This window comes from Crinia signifera, chromosome 5 (genome assembly GCF_055691185.1).
Source record: "Crinia signifera chromosome 5, ASM5569118v1, whole genome shotgun sequence".
Taxonomy (NCBI): Eukaryota; Metazoa; Chordata; class Amphibia; order Anura; family Myobatrachidae; genus Crinia; species Crinia signifera.
The window spans coordinates 41,091,800-41,108,698 of NC_139221.1; the positions used below are offsets into that span (position 1 = coordinate 41,091,800).

Genomic DNA, 16,899 nt, shown 5'->3' on the forward strand with positions numbered 1-16,899 from the left:
TCAATAGGGGACGTACAAAATGTTGTTGGCTTCTATTTTTCACTGACTAGGTTTGTAGGCCATGTCCCCTTGCCAACAGACCACATACCCATATTTCAGCCTCACGTTGATGTCCCTCCTGCCATGGATTAGAAGTTGGGAGGTATGGGTTGCATGGGGCCCAAAGCATATGCTTGCTCTTGGCCTACGAGTCGCCAGTTCTGCCACTGCCCACCCTGCTAGTCTATTAAGGTTTGCTCCTTGTTTCTTTTATTTATGATATTTTTTTTCCCTCAATTTATGTGTGTCCTCCTTTTCAAAAGTTGGTCACCTTAGTAATAAGCCCCACTCCCCACTTAACGTGTATTCATTTATATTCAAAAGGCAATATTATATTATTATTTTATTCAAATCCCTTTTCTTTCCAGTGGTCATGTGGACCTGTCACCTGACCGCATGCCCGCTGCAGCTTCCACACTACACACGCGGGCAGGCCTCGCCCACGTGACGGCGCACTACTTTAACAGCCGGGATTGACAGCGCGGTGCTGCGGCTGCTCGGAGGAGGACGGTTGGAGATGGCGTTGAGGAAACATCTCGTCCCGGCTAGGCCGCATCACAGCAGCGGGGCGGAGTGTGTGCCGTCGGAAAGAGGTGAGATGACAGCGGGTAAGAGACCCCAGTTACCCTGTGATCGGCCCCTCAACGTATCGCCCACCACCACATACCGGCCATCGTTATTGCCCGAGGCCGCTGTCATGTTTGTGCAATGACCAGGCCATTAGTGCTTCCAGCCATTTTACAACTCATTCGGGAGATGCGGTAATGTGCATGGGGTTGTGTTCCCGTATAGTGTGTTGATGGGGGGTGTTGTGTAATACTCTTGTGCGGGTGCAGTGTGTTGGGGGTTCTGTAATACTCCTGTGCAGTGTGGGGGGAGGGAGTGCTGTGTAATACTCCTGTGCAGTTGGGAGAGGGTGCTGTGTAATACTCCTGTGCAGTTGGGAGAGGGTGCTGTGTAATACTCCAGTGCAGTTGGGAGGGAGTGCGGTGTAATACTCCTGTGCAGTGTGTGGGGGGAGGGGAGTGCGGTGTAATACTCCTGTGCAGTGTGTGGGGGGAGGGGAGTGCGGTGTAATACTCCTGTGCAGTGTGTGGGGGGGGGGGGGGGAGTGCGGTGTAATACTCCTGTGCAGTGTGTGGGGGGGAGGGGAGTGCGGTGTAATACTCCTGTGCAGTGTGTGTGTGTGGGGGGGAGTGCGGTGTAATACTCCTGTGCAGTGTGTGTGGGGGGGGGGGGAGTGCGGTGTAATACTCCTGTGCAGTGTGTGTGTGGGGGGGGAGTGCGGTGTAATACTTCTGTGCAGTGCGTGTGTGTGGGGGGGGGGAGGTGCGGTGTAATACTTCTGTGCAGTGCGTGTGTGTGGGGGGGGGAGTGCGGTGTAATACTTCTGTGCAGTGTGTGTGGGGGGGGGAGTGCGGTGTAATACTTCTGTGCAGTGTGTGTGGGGGGGGAGTGCGGTGTAATACTTCTGTGCAGTGTGTGTGTGGGGGGGGGAGTGCGGTGTATTACTTCTGTGCAGTGTGTGGGGGGGAGGGGAGTGCGGTGTAATACTTCTGTGCAGTGTGTGTGTGTGGGGGGGGGGGGGGAGTGCGGTGTAATACTTCTGTGCAGTGTGTGTGGGGGGGGGGAGTGCGGCGTAATACTTCTGTGCAGTGTGTGTGTGTGGGGGGGAGTGCGGTGTAATACTTCTGTGCAGTGTGTGTGTGGGGGGGAGTGCGGTGTAATACTTCTGTGCAGTGTGTGTGTGGGGGGGGAGTGCGGTGTAATACTTCTGTGCAGTGTGTGGGGGGGAGTGCTGTGTAACACTTCTGTGCAGTGGGGGGGGAGTGCTGTGTAACACTCCTGTGCAGTGTGTGGGGGGGGGGGGAGTGCTGTGTAATACTCCTGTGCAGTGTGTGGGGGGAGGGAGTGCTGTGTAATACTTCTGTGCAGTGGGGGGTGTTGTGTAATACTCCTGTGCAGTGGGGGGAGGGGGTGCTGTGTAATACTCCTGTGCAGTGGGGGGGGTGCTGTGTAATACTCCTGTGCAGGTGTAGTGTTGGGGGGGTTAATACTCCTGTGCAGGTTTTTCCCTTGGCGTGTGTGTGTGTGTGTGTGTAATACTCCTGTGCGGGTTTTTCCCTTGGCGTGTGTGTGGGGTTTCTTTAATTCCTGTGTGCATGATAGTGCAGTGTATGATTTGAAGGGGAGGGGGTGGTGGTTTATAATCCTGTTTGTGTGCATGACCTCAGTCTCATTGTGTTCCTGGGGAAGAGTGATCATAGTGGTACATTCTCTGTATTTCTAGACTGTAATCCAGATAAATATCATCCTCTCACATAACAAGTGTCTATATTCTGTATGTCTGCACCCAGTATACATAGACCCTTCCTATAGTTGCCTGAGAGTCTATTTGGATGTTACAGGTACATCTCTTGCTTTTCTACGTAGTTATTTTTGTTTTCTTGCACTTAGTTGTGGAACTTTATACGCTTTATAGATGTATTTTTTTTTAAATACTCTTACACAGAGAAATATGCAGGGGGCTCTGGGAATTACTGCCCCCATACCCTCCCAAGAGCAATATATTGAGGTTTGGCTGGGTCTTGTAGTTCACAACAGCTGGAGTTTTGCATGTTGTTTAAGCCTTAAAATGATCAAACAAATCGGAACGTGTGCTATTGTGTTAAGTCTAGTTTTACAGATGTAACCTTTTTTGCAACTTTTTTACCTTAAAATGCAACACTATGCAAATATATTCCAGTTTTTCTGGAAAACACTTGTATCCTTTTGTATAAAGAGACATCTGCAGTCACAAAAATATAGTATAGGTATGCCATGTATCATTTCAATCTGCAGAAGCCCTGTTTGCAAATAAAAAGCATTTTAATGGAAAAAGTTGTGCAAAATGACACCCTGCGGCTCTCACACGTTGTAGAAGTTGTTCAATTTCAAATACTTCATTTTAATTTTGTTCAGAACCCTTTGTAATCTGCTGTTCGGTGCATTATCTGTGAACTAGAGTATGATCTGACACCCCTTCCCCTCCTCCTCCCGTTCATACTGCAAAGCAAATCACCAGTCAAGCATTTCTTCCTAGGAATTTGCTTTTCAACACTGGACCATTTTCCTGTGTGACAGGGTCAACATTCAACCTTGCTTTATTCAGGTGTAGCGGAATTAACTTGAAAGTTTATTCTCTAGGTCACAGTTAATACAATGAACAGCCAATTACACAGCAGAAACATTAAAAAGTGAAATGTCTTTGTTATTAATATTTGAATCAGGATTCTTTGTTGCTACAGCTATTATAAATTGGAGTCCTACGCCACCATTTCTGGGTCCTATTACATATTATGGGAGGGTGAGGGCAGTTAGCAGCTAGGGCACTGATGTGGGCAACTAGCACATAAGGGGTAAGGGCAAGCAGCCGTTTGGGTAGAGCGGAGGATAGAGGCTGGAAGAAGTTGGGGTAGAATGGACAAAGGGCATGAAGCGTTGGGGGTAGGTATGGGGTAAGTGTATACAGCAGTTGGGGAAAGGATAAGGTTATTAAAAGGAAGTGCTCTGGGTAGGGAACATCTGGCACAACACTAAAAGCAAGTAGGGGGATAGGGACTGGCAAGGGAGGGGACAATGATCGGTAGCGGCTTCACTGCTAACGAGTGGGTAAGGTTCAGGCAGTACTCAGGGGTTGTAAGGGTAGATAGTGGGCAGCACTGGGAGAGGTCAACACCAGGCATTGTTGAGGGTATTGAGTTGATTAGGATACGCAGCTTAAATTAGTGGTGGTAGTCGTAGAAGACCTCTTGCCACACTACACTGTTTGTTAGACCCTGTGGCACTTCCACCTCTCCACCCACAACACTGAGCCTTAACACTATTGTCGGCTGCACCACCACTGCATCAAACTCCAACCTGCTACCAGATTACAAGGAGTTGATATGAAACCTCAGGAAGTGCAGCCTTCATCTTCCCAGCTTCTCCTCATGTTAGGTCTGTCTTTTATCTTCATATGCTGGATATTAGAGTTTCTTGGTATATTCATTGGCCAAGAAATATTTGCCCACCAATCAGTTTGAATCTAGGGCGCGGAACCCCAAAAAAGCCAGCATAAGCTAGTTACCAGAGGGCAGCACAGAGGTGACAACTAAGCTAAAAGTGTATTTAATAAGAAAGAAGCAGAAGCTAGAGGTTAAAAGGTGAAGTGCTAGAAAGCATATTATTAGTGGAAAATAAATAGTACTAAATAAATGTTAGGCAGAATAATATAACAGATACTAGTCAGTCACGGTGGTAGTGCTGTTCTGATGAGCATTGGGGAGTTAAGGGGTGTACACACGGAGCAAATTTGTGCTATTTTCTAAGCAATCTGACTAGATTGCTTAAGGTGCCCATACACTAGTAAGATTTATCTTCAGATCTGGCTGGTTGGAACAAAAACATGGTTATGGATGAGTGACAGTTTGTCAGTTTTCCAGCATTTCCAAGCAAATGGTCAACTGTCATTTGCTCTCATCCATAGCCATGTTTTTGTTCCAACCAGACAGATCTGAAGATAAATCTGCGTGTGTATGGCCACCTTTAGAAAGTAAGCACAGATCTCTCCGTGTGTATGCTCTGAGAGATTAAATATCTCTTGCTAACTAAGTCAGTGTATGCAGTCAAAATCTAGTTAGATTGCTTTAGCAAGTGACTGCAAATCTCTCTGTGTGTACAGAATGAGAGATGCTGATCGCAATCTACCCGGTCTTTTTTTGCTTAAGCAAAATTGCTTAGCAAAATAGCTTAGCACAAATCTCTGTGTGTGTATGTGCTCTCCACGGGAGATCTTGACACCAGCAAAATTGCTTAGCACAGATCTCTACATGTGTATGCCCCTTTACTGAGAGATATCTTGTCTAAAGGGGCATACACACGTAGAGATCTGTGCTTAGCAATTTTGACTGCATGCACTGAGTTAGTTAGCAAGAGATATTTAATCTCTGGAGCATACACACGGAGAGATCTGTGCTTACTTTCTAAGCAATCTAGTCAGATAATTTGCTCCAGTGTGTATGCCCCTTAACTAATGAACTGCTCCTCTATAAGATCTCCTGCACAAGGCAGATGTTCTCCTTCCATTCCTCTTAAGTGCTGGAAGGTGAATGAATCTTAGTGGACATATCCATGTGTGCGAAGTTCAAAACGTATATGCAGTTTTCTTTTGTTCATTGCGATTACTGGTTCCTGTATAAATCTGGCAAGTGTTTGAATTTCAAACTGTGGGTAAAAGCTAATTTTTTTTTTTTTTTTTGCCACAAAACAAATGACCCGTGGGGTAAATGCTAAACAATATCGTTAAGTGATGTCATCGGACCTTGCAGTCACTGATGCTGTAGTTAGATTTGACTGCATGTTGAGATGATCTGCTGGAGCACGCATCATTAGCGATAGAAGGGTATTTAAATAGTATGTTTTGGCTGGGGTTTTTTTTAGCCGATGCCAGAATATTCTGTACTGAAAACTTGGAAATGGGAGACTATATGCTATATTTGTGGGGATTTAGTTCTGTCCAATGCAAGGGTGCACGCATATTACAGTAGCTTGTTTTAATAGCACTTGTGATGCTGTTGGTTACATCTGCCCAGGTATACAGGCAATCCACTGACTGACTCCTAACACCAGAGCCTCGACCGGGGTTATTACCACTCTACACTGGGCCGGGGCTTGGTGTAAATTGGGTTAAAAAAAGAACCCGGGTCCTGTTCCCCGGTTGTCCAACCCAGCAAATGCTTAGTGTTGGACACAGGGCATCCCTGGAGGGGCTGTGTAAATGGGTAACCCGGGTCATCTAACCTGGGTACCCATTTCCACTAATAGGGCAGCCCATACCTCAGGGCCGCAGCTGCAGGAACGACTGACAATGATGTAAATGTGTATACACCATTTATTTGTGCAGAACGCTTACCAAATAGCTGGATGTCCAGCTGATAAATCATTTTTGTGTGTGTGCGTGCGCCCAGCTGAATTTAAAATGAAAGAGTATGGATAACACTAATATAAAACTACTGATATAGATGAATAGAAGTACCCCTTTTTGTAAAGTAAAGGGTGCCTGTCAAAACAAAACAATTGTTGCTTCAATCAGGCACCTGTTACTCCTAAAGGCAACGGGTATACCCATGCAATGAAACTAAACCCAACTAAAGTCCTGCACGCGACAGGACACTTTATTTTTCCTTGGCACCTCAAGAGGCTACAGTCAGACATCTCTGCTCTCAAATAGAAACTCTCTCATTAAGGGGTATAGTCAATGCTGGGGGCGAGCTGTGTCAGTGAGCAAGGCTGCCTGCTCACTGTCACAGCTCGGTCTGTCAGTATTCAGCCGACGCCGGAATCGGCGTATGCGGTTAAATGCAGCGGGCTCGCTGCATTAACCACGAGCCTCGCTGTTTGGGGGACTCCTCGCTGTCACAGGACAGATTTCTCCAGAACATAGGCTAGGGTGAGCAGCCGGCGAGGGGGTTAAACAGCGAGGATCGCTGGTTTTCTGTAATCCCCGCCAGCCTTTGCCGGCCACATTGAATACGGGCCTAAGTTTCTGACTACTGTTGTCTGTACATTGAGTTCATCTAATGTGTTGGGTTAGGATATCTGTGGTGTATATGGGATGAGTTTTTTTTGTTGGATTTAAAACTTCACAGAGGAAATGGGGGTTAGTGGAGAGCATAGGGAGCAAGTATAAGGGGGGAATGCTGCGCCTAGTAGCAGAGTTTAATGCCTGGTAAACTTCTATCTCTCCCTGCTGTATATATATTATAATTCTCTTTATGGATTGCTTGAGTGACTAACTTTGCTATTTCAGTAGGTTGTCACTTACTACTGAATGAAATGGAAGTAAAAAAATTCATACGAAAAAATCTCCAACCAGCGAGACCTGTTCGCCGCTGTGTATCTGGTAACGGTGGGTTTCCGTGTCTACTAAGCTGTTTATAAGAGCCAAGAGCTGCTGTCTAGGTTCCAATTCAACCCTGTTTAATTATATGTCCAGCAAATTAAGCTACAGCAGCGTTTTTTTTTTTATTTTTCGTTTTGCCCCTGTCTGTTAACACATCAATAAACTTGACCATGTAATATTGCATTATTTTAGTTGTGTCCTCACACACCATTGCAGCAGTACCTATCAGTTTGCTAGTTCCTGTGACCCTGTATAGAATCAGACATCTCTCTTTTTTTTAATTAGAAAAGTTGTCTTGGTTACAAAGAGATGTGTGGGTTCCGATTACTATTATCAAATCGGGATCGTATTGGCTATCCAAAACATGTGACAGATGATGGCCAATACGATCCAGATTTAAGAACCAAGTAAAACCGAAAGCACACCTCTCTAGTTGCAGTGCGATTGAGTCTCTGGCTCTGTATACAAAGTGCCATGATGCAGCGACCACAGTGTCTCCTCTTGCATCCATCCATGGTACTCTCCATTACCTCTTGTTTTTAGTGCCTTGGAGGAAGGTGCGATCGTTAGGCCAAGCTTTCAGTTTTTAGGTTTCCTTCCTGACTGCAGAAGAAGGGCTCTTATGCAGTCAGTCTCTTCGCAGTCTATTCACTTTTGGATTAATTATTATGGTCCCTGCGCATCATCCGGGTCTAGGATTTTATTCCAAGCTTTTTCTTGTGGACAAGCCAGATGGGTCTTTCCATCCGATGATCACCCTCAAGTGGTTCACTCCTCCTCTCTACCTGGAAAATTTCAAAATGGAGTCAGTTATCGGCTCCATGGAGAAAGGATTTCTACCTGCATAGTCCTATATGGGAAGGACATCATCATCATCTTTTGGCTGTAGGCCATTGGCATTTTCAATTTCAAGCCCTTTCAGTCTTTCTACACCCAGGGTCTTCAAAAAGGTCATGGCCCACACAGTCTCTGCTCAGACGTTTGGCTGTAAGCGTTATAGCTTATCTGGACTATCTGTTGGCAAGGTCTCCTTTTTACTATTGCAACAATGTCTTCAATTGATTATAGACTTGCTCTCGACCAGTGGTAACCCAACCCTGGTAATTAGGTACCCCTGAAGGTGCCCATACACAGTGCGATGATCGCACCCGTAATGGGCTGGATCGCGACGCATGCGATCCGCGGGCAGTACAAAAAGTACTGTGCGATGCCCGCAGGAGCGTGCATCGCATTGCATGGTGTATGGGGGCCTTAAGGCTTATGTTTTCCAGGTCACCTGTGGATTTTTAAAAGTGACAGTTGGTTATATACAGTGCTCTGGCTGGGTTAATTGGAAAACGTAAGCTGCTAGGCAGGGCTCGACAAATTTTTTTTCAAATCTAGGAGCCAGGATGAAAATGTAGTAGCCAGATATACAAATAGGGACATTGCGCACCCAAAAAATGTACACATGCCATAATGTCCATTACATTACATTTATACACGCCATAATGCCAATTACATATACCACATGCCGTAATGCCCATTACATATTTACACCAAAGTGATCTAGCTACCAATAGGTTTTTGCCATAAACATTGGGGTTGTACCCAAATCCCACCAGACTCTGCAAGACACTAAACGCTACTAGTACGATATGGGCACTTATCATCCAATTCCGACAGATCGCGCAGAGAACTGTGATGAAAAAATGTAACATTGCATGTGTTTCAGCTCTGATTCCGATCCGATGTGCTCATCTGAGCCGGAGATCACAAGGGTTGCCCTATAGATTTATCGGATCCACAGCACTTGCTGGGATCACATGTGATGTATTGTATTGCAGAAGGACCACATATGATATATCGCAGGTGATCCTGCTGCCCTACGAAGCTGCTGGTCATTTCAAGGGGATTATATGTGACTTTGCCCATCAGAGAAGTCGCATCAGTGTATGGGGAACTTTAAGTGTCTCATTTTCATCAGTAACAATAGGTGTGGGCTCCTCCCTCTGTCAGTATAGGTGCATATTACTCACTGATGTTCCTTTTGTACCCAGGCAGAATCACCTACACCAGAGACTTCCTGATTCAGCTGTCAAATGTATCTGTGTCCAAACAGAAACCAAAATACTTACCGGACCACCCTGTTGTCCAATTACATATACCACATGCCGTAATGCCCATTACATATTTACACCAAACATAATGCTCATTACACAATATGCCACACACTGTAATGCCTATAATACCACATGCCGTAATTACATATTGTGCCGCTTTATAGCAGGGGTTAACATGCTCTGCCAGCAGCAAATTCTTGTTGCTATGATGCCACGGTAGGAGCCCCCTGGCCTCGCCGTCCCCAGGGCAGACCTGCAGTAAGCTGTAGTTAAGGCCAGAGGTGTGTTATTGGAGTGGTCGGGTCTCTTCCTCCAGCCCCCGGGGCTTTAGCTGAGCAGCTGCTGGCCACCAGGGGAAAGAAGTCTCCCTGCTCCAACAGCGGCTGGGGGTTAGTGGTGGCAGCAGCCGGGTACATGGTGGCTTTGCAGTGGGAAGAGGAGCTGGGGTAGCCAGGCAGCTGTGGCTGTGTGCGCTGGAGGCCGAGATGCTACTTGCTGGGGCTGTGTTCGGGGTTGGCTGCCTGCTGTGTGCTGAGCTGCCATGACCAGATTCTGCTTCCGCCCCCCAAAAAATTCTGGACCAGGGTTGGGAACCATTGCTTTAGACGTTTTTTTTTTTAATCACAATTTTATTGCTGATTTGTGTCATAGATACAACCAGAAAAAATTAATAAAACAGTTATTACAACAGAGACGTCACACGTAGTTAATTTCAATGCATCAGCATTGGGCTAGTAAAGATGACCGTGTACTCGTGGTGTGCGTATTATAGCGCAAAGCTGGTAACTGGTCATCTTAGCCATGAGTCCAGATCGATCAAACCATTCACTGATCTATTGGTAGGCTAGTTCATCAGAGCTGACCTCTTTGGTTATTAGCATATCTCAAGTCCTTGGTGTCCTTTAAAAGCTTCAGGTCAGAAGCAGGTGATCTAGCTCTAGACTTTTGGGTGGATTGTGAGCTCACAAATCCAGTCAAGTTCCATCTGAAATTATGGTGTATTTGGGTCTTTTCGACACCCAGTGCCAGTGTTCCTTTTGCAGGAGAAGGTTCATGATCTCCAGTCCAGAATGAGAGCTATTCTACAGATTTCACAGGGTTTTTATTCTCAGGGCCATGCAGCTGCTGGAAAAGATGGTGGCATGTTTGGAGGCATTTCCTTTTTCATTCCAGATCATTTGAAAACCAGCTTCTCCTTGGTCAAAATCAGACCAACTACTGAACAGACATGTGCAAGCTATCTTTGCAGACTTGTCAGTTCCTCCAATGGTGGCTTAAGGTTCCAAATCTGACCTCAAGGTTCGATCACTCGGGTACTTCTGCGCCCCCCCCCCCATGTTGCTTTGCTAAATGTAGGCGGAGATAGTGCTGTTGCATAGGGAGGAGGGGTTATATAGGGAAGTGTAGCCATATTTTTACTATGTTCTAGGCAGACTCCAAAGCCCACATAAGCATGCTGTGTTTTTACCACACACATGAACATCTATTCATAGCCTTTGGCAACATGGTGGAGCAAGCTACTATGCGTGGCTATTGAAGAAAGCCCAAAAGCATGGGTCTTCAAACTGCTGCCCTCCAGATGTTGTGAAACTACAAATCCCAGCATGCCTTGCCACAGTTTTAACACTCCCTTATAGCAAAACTGTGGCAACCAGCAAGGCATGCTGGGATTTGTAGTTTCACAACATCTGGAAGGCCGCAGTTTGAATACCCATGCTTTTGGGCTTGCTTCAACCCAAAAGGGTTCAAGTTTCTACTGATGGTAGACCGATAGCAGGAAAACTGTATTGGGGATAAAAATTGGTACTTCTTTACTTTCATGGCGCCGCGTGTCAGAGTCCCCTTGCGGGGCTCGCTTCGCTCGCCCACGCTGCGGGCTCGGTGGCTCGCCACGCTAATTAAAATCAACTCCATGCCAACATGGATAGTGGAGGTATGAACTATCCATGTTGGCATGGCGTTAACTTCGTTTATTTTACTTAGTTTGTGGCGAGCGTAACCCGGAAGTAGCGCAGCGCCATGCTGGCGCCGTGAAAGTAAAGAAGTACAAAAAAATTCAACCAATTTTGTGACTGTACATAGACATTGCTGATCTATAAAGCCACACCCTTAATTTAGTGTTTGTCCGGTGTTTTTTTTTTTTTTTTTTGATAAATGACCATTTAGTGAAAGTATAAAGTAATACTAGATAAAATAATTTATGAGCTGGGTAATGTGAGCATTATTGTAGAACTAATGTACAGTCCTCTGTTTTCTTTGCAGGACCTCAAATTATGTTAAATCTGCGGGCAGAACTTACAGAATGCAGCAAAGACAACATACAAGATCACGTTAGGCTGGTAAGCTTTCAGTCTTGCTAAATGGGTTTGGATCTGTTCTAGCTGCCTGTTCTGGAGCTGGAATTTATACATACTGCAGGTGTGGTGTATATTGCATATTATTTCAGTCCCCTTTATTTTAAAGATTCTGTAAAAGTAAGCATGAGCGTCTACATCTAATCTGCCGGCTGTTCTCTTATAATTTTACCACACACAGGAGCAATATAACAACTTCCGCTATCTTACATAAATCCACCTGAGGAAAGAAGTGGTTCCCAACTCAGGTTTTCAAGTACCCCCAACCGTTCACATTTTCCAGGTCACCTGTGGATTTTTGGAATGTGACAGTTGGTGATAGTGTACCGGCTGGGTGACTTGGGAAACTGAACTGGTAGGGGTAAGTGAGGACTGAAGTTGAGAACCACTGCTCTAGTGTAAATTAGACAGCGTAAACATACATCTCTTAAGCAGCCTGAGCCCTGTCCTCTCGCCTTGTACAGGTTATGCCCATTGTACAGTATTGTGCTCCGATTAATACACTATATTATCAGATTATCTGTATTGGCTAATCAATTAGACATGTCCCCTCTTTTCTGCTGCAGTTGTGCTCTATTAACAACTTGTATGGTGCATTAAAGGATCCCGTTGATCCCACACAACCAGAAAAAGCTCAGATGTCAGACAGAAAAGGTAATTGGTGATCCTATTATTCAGAGAGACCTTATGACTATAATGGGCCGGATGTTATGACTCCCAAGTTGGCCAAAGGTGCAGATAATCGAATCCCGACCTAAATTTGAAGGTTTTTGCATTATTTCGCAAAGGAAAGTTTTGGGCTGCCAGTCTTTCCTGGTTCAACATTTACCCAACAGCCTTGCCCACTAATGTGTGCCTCTGGAGTGATCTAGCTACCAATAGGTTTTTGCCCCTTTTTGTCATAAACATTGGGGTTGTACCCAAATCCCACCAGACTCTGCAAGACTGTAAACGCTACTAGTACGATATGGGCACTTATCATCCAATTCCGACAGATCGTGCAGAGAACTGTGATGAAAAAATGTAACATTGCATGTGTTTAAGCTCTGATTCCGATCCGATGTGCTCATCTGAGCCGGAGATCACAAGGGTTGCCCTATAGATTTATCGGATCCACAGCACTTGCTGGGATCACATGTGATGTATTGTATTGCAGAAGGACCACATATGATATATCGCAGGTTATCCTGCTGCCCTAGGAAGCTGCTGGTCATTTCAATTATATGTGACTTCACCCATCGGAGAAGTCTCATCAGTGTATGGGGAACTTAAGTGTCTCATTTTCATCAGTAACAATAGGTGTGGGCTCCGCCCCCTGTCAGTATAGGTACATATTACTCACTGATGTTCCTTTTGTACCCAGGCAGAATCACCTACACCAGAGACTTCCTGATTCAGCTGTCAAATGTATCTGTGTCCAAACAGAAACCAAAATACTTACCGGACCACCCTGTTGTCCTCCAACGCCCAGTAAGTGCCGGGATATGGTGCAGCTCAGCTCATGTCTTATTTAGTAATATATCATTTTACCTGTACAGTGCGTTTCTATTTTTGCTTGTATAAAAAAATAGTTCTGTAACAAATTGTCAGTCTCTAAATTCCCATAGATAAACCGGCACCTACAAGTATTTGCTGCTATTAGTGTAATTCTCTCATTAAATACAGAGTCTCTTGTACATTTTAATAGTATAAGTCTTTTGCCACGCACAGACTTGGACTATCTATACATTTTATAGCCTGTCAGTTTCTTGTGTTCTCTCTCTATGGTCTTTAGCTGCTGTAGATGATTTCTGAATGCTTTAAGGCATAGATGTGATTGCAGAGTGTTCAAGATTTAATTCTAATAGGAAATAATTCACAGCTTTTTCCAATTAGGACAGAACTCCACATGTTGTATTGGTGGCATATAACAGGCATACTAATAATTTATTGTGGTTACAGTATATTAAGGATTACATTCCTGAGTTGGACAGAAGGTGGCGCTACAGTGTGATAAATGAAATTCGAAAAATGTTCAGATTTATTCATGTTCATACAGATTCATTGTACAGCTAAACCCATTGCAAACACAGGATCCCAGTATTACAGCTCCCCACAAGGGGCCTAATTCAGGTCTGATCACAGGATAAATTTGTTCTCCAAATGGGCAAACCCATGCTGCACTGCAGGTGGGGCAGATGTAATGCGCATAGTTTTGGAGTGATTTTATTTCTGTGCAGGGTAAATACTGTCTGTTCTTAGTTTTACACTGCAATTTCAGCTTGAACACATCTCTCTCAAATCTAACTCTTTACACGTTACATCTGCCCCACCTGCAGTGCAGCATGAGTTTGCCCATTCTGTGGACAAACTTGCCCTGTGATCAGGTCTGAATTAGGCACAAGGTGTCCTCCCAACAGTCAATACTGTCGTATTGTGGGGAATGATGTCTACATAAGATTAGTGCATTGGGCTTGTTAACTTAGACCTAACATTCTTATTGTTATATTGGACCGCTGGTTGGTTATGCTTTTACATGCAAATGTTGTTGTCTAAAGTCAAGAAGAGCATTTGTGTGTGTGTGTTTTGCTTATGAGTTGTGTGATCTTGAAACATCTGTTGATTATGTGCAGATGTGTTCACATAGATCTAGCCGTCTTGTGCGTTAAACAGCCCTTCTAGTGGTGCCATGCTGTGGTGTGACGCATTAGCCCCGGGCATTTTTTGTGCAACTTTCTCCCTTTTTATCTGCATACAAAATGCTACGTTGGTGTCTTCCTGGAAAACCCTGTAATGTAGCCTTTCCTAAGCAGATATAACCGCAGTCGCACACAAAATGTAGGAATGCCCACATATAATTTGACCAGTGAGGTCTGCTTGTGCATCTTATACACATAGCAATACAATAAGGCACATTTTCGGCCAAAAGCCAGTGGACTTTGGGGTAGATGTACGAAGGTGCATTTTGGGGGAGATGGGGTATCTGCGCACGTTATGTGCATTGATACCACTTCTCCCCCAGGTATGAAGGAGCCGGTGAGCACTAAATGATAGCAGGCCAAATGTTTGAACGATCAGCGCTGACCGGTCCGCCCGCTGCTTCTATCTGCTTCGCTAGCAGCAGGGTGGCGAAGCCCTATCTACACAGCAGGGACAGCGCTGTACCTGCTGCTGGCTTCTGGGCTGCGCTGGAGATCTAGCATGAGTAGCGAGATCCTGTGCATGCCCAGTCCAGCTGGCCGGGGCGGGGGATTGCACATCAGTGGGAACTGATTTGCCATCTCCAGGAGGAGGACATTGTTGGAGGGGGAGTTTGCGCTCCTTCGCGTCGGCAGACAAGATGTTAATACATCTTGTTGATGTCACTTCCTGCTTCGCCTCGTTAATGAGGTGAAGCAGGAAGTGTTATAGTGGCGTGCTAGGCGCCGCTATAATACATCTGGCCCAGAGTTAGAGTTGACAGTTGGCTTACTTATAGCTTTCCGTGGTATCTATAATAAGGATGTAACAGTAGAGGGCAGTGTTTTCCTACTCACAGCTTACTCACTGTAGGTTTCACCAGTTACTATTGGATCTTTTAGAGCAGGGATGGGGAACCTTAGCCCCTCCAGCTGTTGTTGAACTACACATACCACAATGCTTTGCTACAGTTTTAGCATGTCCAAATAGCTTACTGCAGCAGTGCAAACTGGGATGTGTAGTTCAGTAACAGCTGGAGGGCCAAAGGTTCCCCATCCCTGGTTTAGCGTGAGCCTGGTCGGGGGTAGTGTAGTTGATGGATTACACTCAGCTGCACGGTAAGGGATATATTCACTAAAGTGTGGGTATTTGGAAGTGGCAAATGTTTCTCATAGCAACCGCAGTCTGGCTATTCTCTTCCAGAAGGTGCTAAATAAAGAATTAGAATCTTATTGGTTGCTATGGGCAACACTTCCACTTTTTTAAACCTGCACTTTAGCAAATCTACCCTGAAGTGTTCAGTGATATCAAATTCAGCTTCTGTCATGCTTTGGGATGCGTTGCGCTTTACAATACAACTTGGAGGTAGGAGGGCCCTGCTGCAAGCTTACAATCTATAGGACACATCCCTTATTGTGCTGAGGAAAACCTCTTATACCCCTTTTAGACATACTACCTGGGGTTTTGTCCAGGTTTACCCGGGATTTTCAACCCAGGTCACTCCCGGGATTTTAGTAACAAACCCCCTTTCACACTACACCTCAAATCCGGGAAAAACCCGGGTATACCCCTTTTCAAGCATTTCAGTGTTTCATCATTAAAATGGGACACGCCCCAGCAGCAAAAAAAAGCAACATCACATGTTTAAAACTGAAAAACCCGGGTAAACCCATTCAGACATAAGCCGGGTATTATACCCGGGAGTTAAATACCGGGGAAAACCCTGGTCAATTGCAGGTGCTCAGTATCCGGGAGTGAAATCCCGGGTATACCCTTTCAGACATACGCTAGTCCCGGGTTTGGGCGCGTTCATGTAAAAAAACCCAGGATTTTCGCGTATGTCTGAAAGGGGTATTATTAGCAAGGTAGTGTGTGTACAATGTGTAATGAAGTCAGTACCACTGCAGTCCAGCGGTCTATGCTATACATGTATACTTGTTGTTCCTGAGACTCACCTGGCAATATACTGTACTTGTGTATTAGACCATGAAGCATCGTATGACAGAACTTATTCATGTAAATACAGTGTTTGGGAGCAAGTAATTGGTTTGAAAGTATTCCTGAAACCTAGATCTGTAATGAACTGCCTTGTTTAATACCACACTGCCGTCCTTGTTTATATATTTGTGTGCATTTCAGTTTTCGGCCTTACAACTTGTGCACTAACTTTTTGTGTTTTCCTCCAGCTCTCCGACCTGCCTGAGACTGGTCCCTCTTCCTCCGCAAGCTGCATCTCTGGCTAGGGAACAATTCTCCCTACATATTCCTGGACCAGTTGGAGTAGAACTTCTGCCATCAGTAAGAAGATGGGAAATCCTATCTTGAAATGGTTCTATTTCCCAATAAACATACATTTGTGTTACTAGGACTAAGCCTAGAGGGAACTCCCAGTAATGAACACTGGAATTTGTTTTTGTGTGTTACGTACTCTATGTAAAGTATATATAGAGTCTGACTATTTTCAGCATTTATGTTTTTCAACAAATTTCTTTTTCTTTTTTTTTTTTCTTCATCTTCCTCACAACGTACCATTCTAATTTGTTGCATTTTAATTCTCGTTTGCATTGTTTAATCTTTTTTGTTTTTTTTGTTTTACAATATTGAAAAAAAAAATACTTTTTAAATTCTGCTGAAGGCAAATCAACAGAAGATATATTAGAGGAACTTTTAAGTTAAAAAACCTTTTCACAAGGTTGTCCAGAACAGATTATTACACCAAGCACTATTAGGCGAGGAGAAAGGAAATTCTCTGTCTTATGCACTTATGCAGAACGCAAGATAAACATGTATGTGCAGTACCCCATAGTCACCCTCTAGCTATGCT

The 16,899-nt window shown here is 44.8% G+C and overlaps 1 protein-coding gene across 6 annotated transcripts; it reads left to right on the plus strand.

Moving 5' to 3' along the window:
• The first annotated feature begins 473 nt into the window (after positions 1-473).
• C5H8orf88 (chromosome 5 C8orf88 homolog) lies at positions 474-16,473 on the plus strand. Of its 6 annotated transcripts, none has more exons than XM_083187082.1 (6): positions 474-632; positions 6,869-6,967; positions 11,326-11,402; positions 11,984-12,071; positions 12,781-12,887; positions 16,262-16,473. In XM_083187082.1, the coding sequence occupies exons 1-6, from the start codon at positions 557-559 to the stop codon at positions 16,316-16,318; spliced, it is 504 nt and encodes a 167-aa protein (XP_083043208.1). In that variant the 5' UTR covers positions 474-556; the 3' UTR covers positions 16,319-16,473. The 6 variants fall into 6 exon arrangements, with proteins under 6 accessions (XP_083043208.1, XP_083043206.1, XP_083043207.1 ...); XM_083187080.1 differs by having other exon boundaries at positions 475-647; XM_083187081.1 differs by having other exon boundaries at positions 475-647; positions 6,872-6,967.
• The last annotated feature ends 426 nt before the right edge of the window (positions 16,474-16,899 follow it).

Excerpts from the sequence above, each read along its gene's own strand:
- C5H8orf88 (XM_083187080.1), top strand. The coding sequence starts at position 557 with ATGGCGTTGAGGAAACATCTCGTCCCGGCTAGGCCGCATCACAGCAGC. Across the intron at positions 11,403-11,983 it reads TACAAGATCACGTTAGGCTG|TTGTGCTCTATTAACAACTT; the intron begins GTAAGCTTTCAG and ends TTTCTGCTGCAG. Across the intron at positions 12,072-12,780 it reads TCAGATGTCAGACAGAAAAG|GCAGAATCACCTACACCAGA; the intron begins GTAATTGGTGAT and ends TTTTGTACCCAG.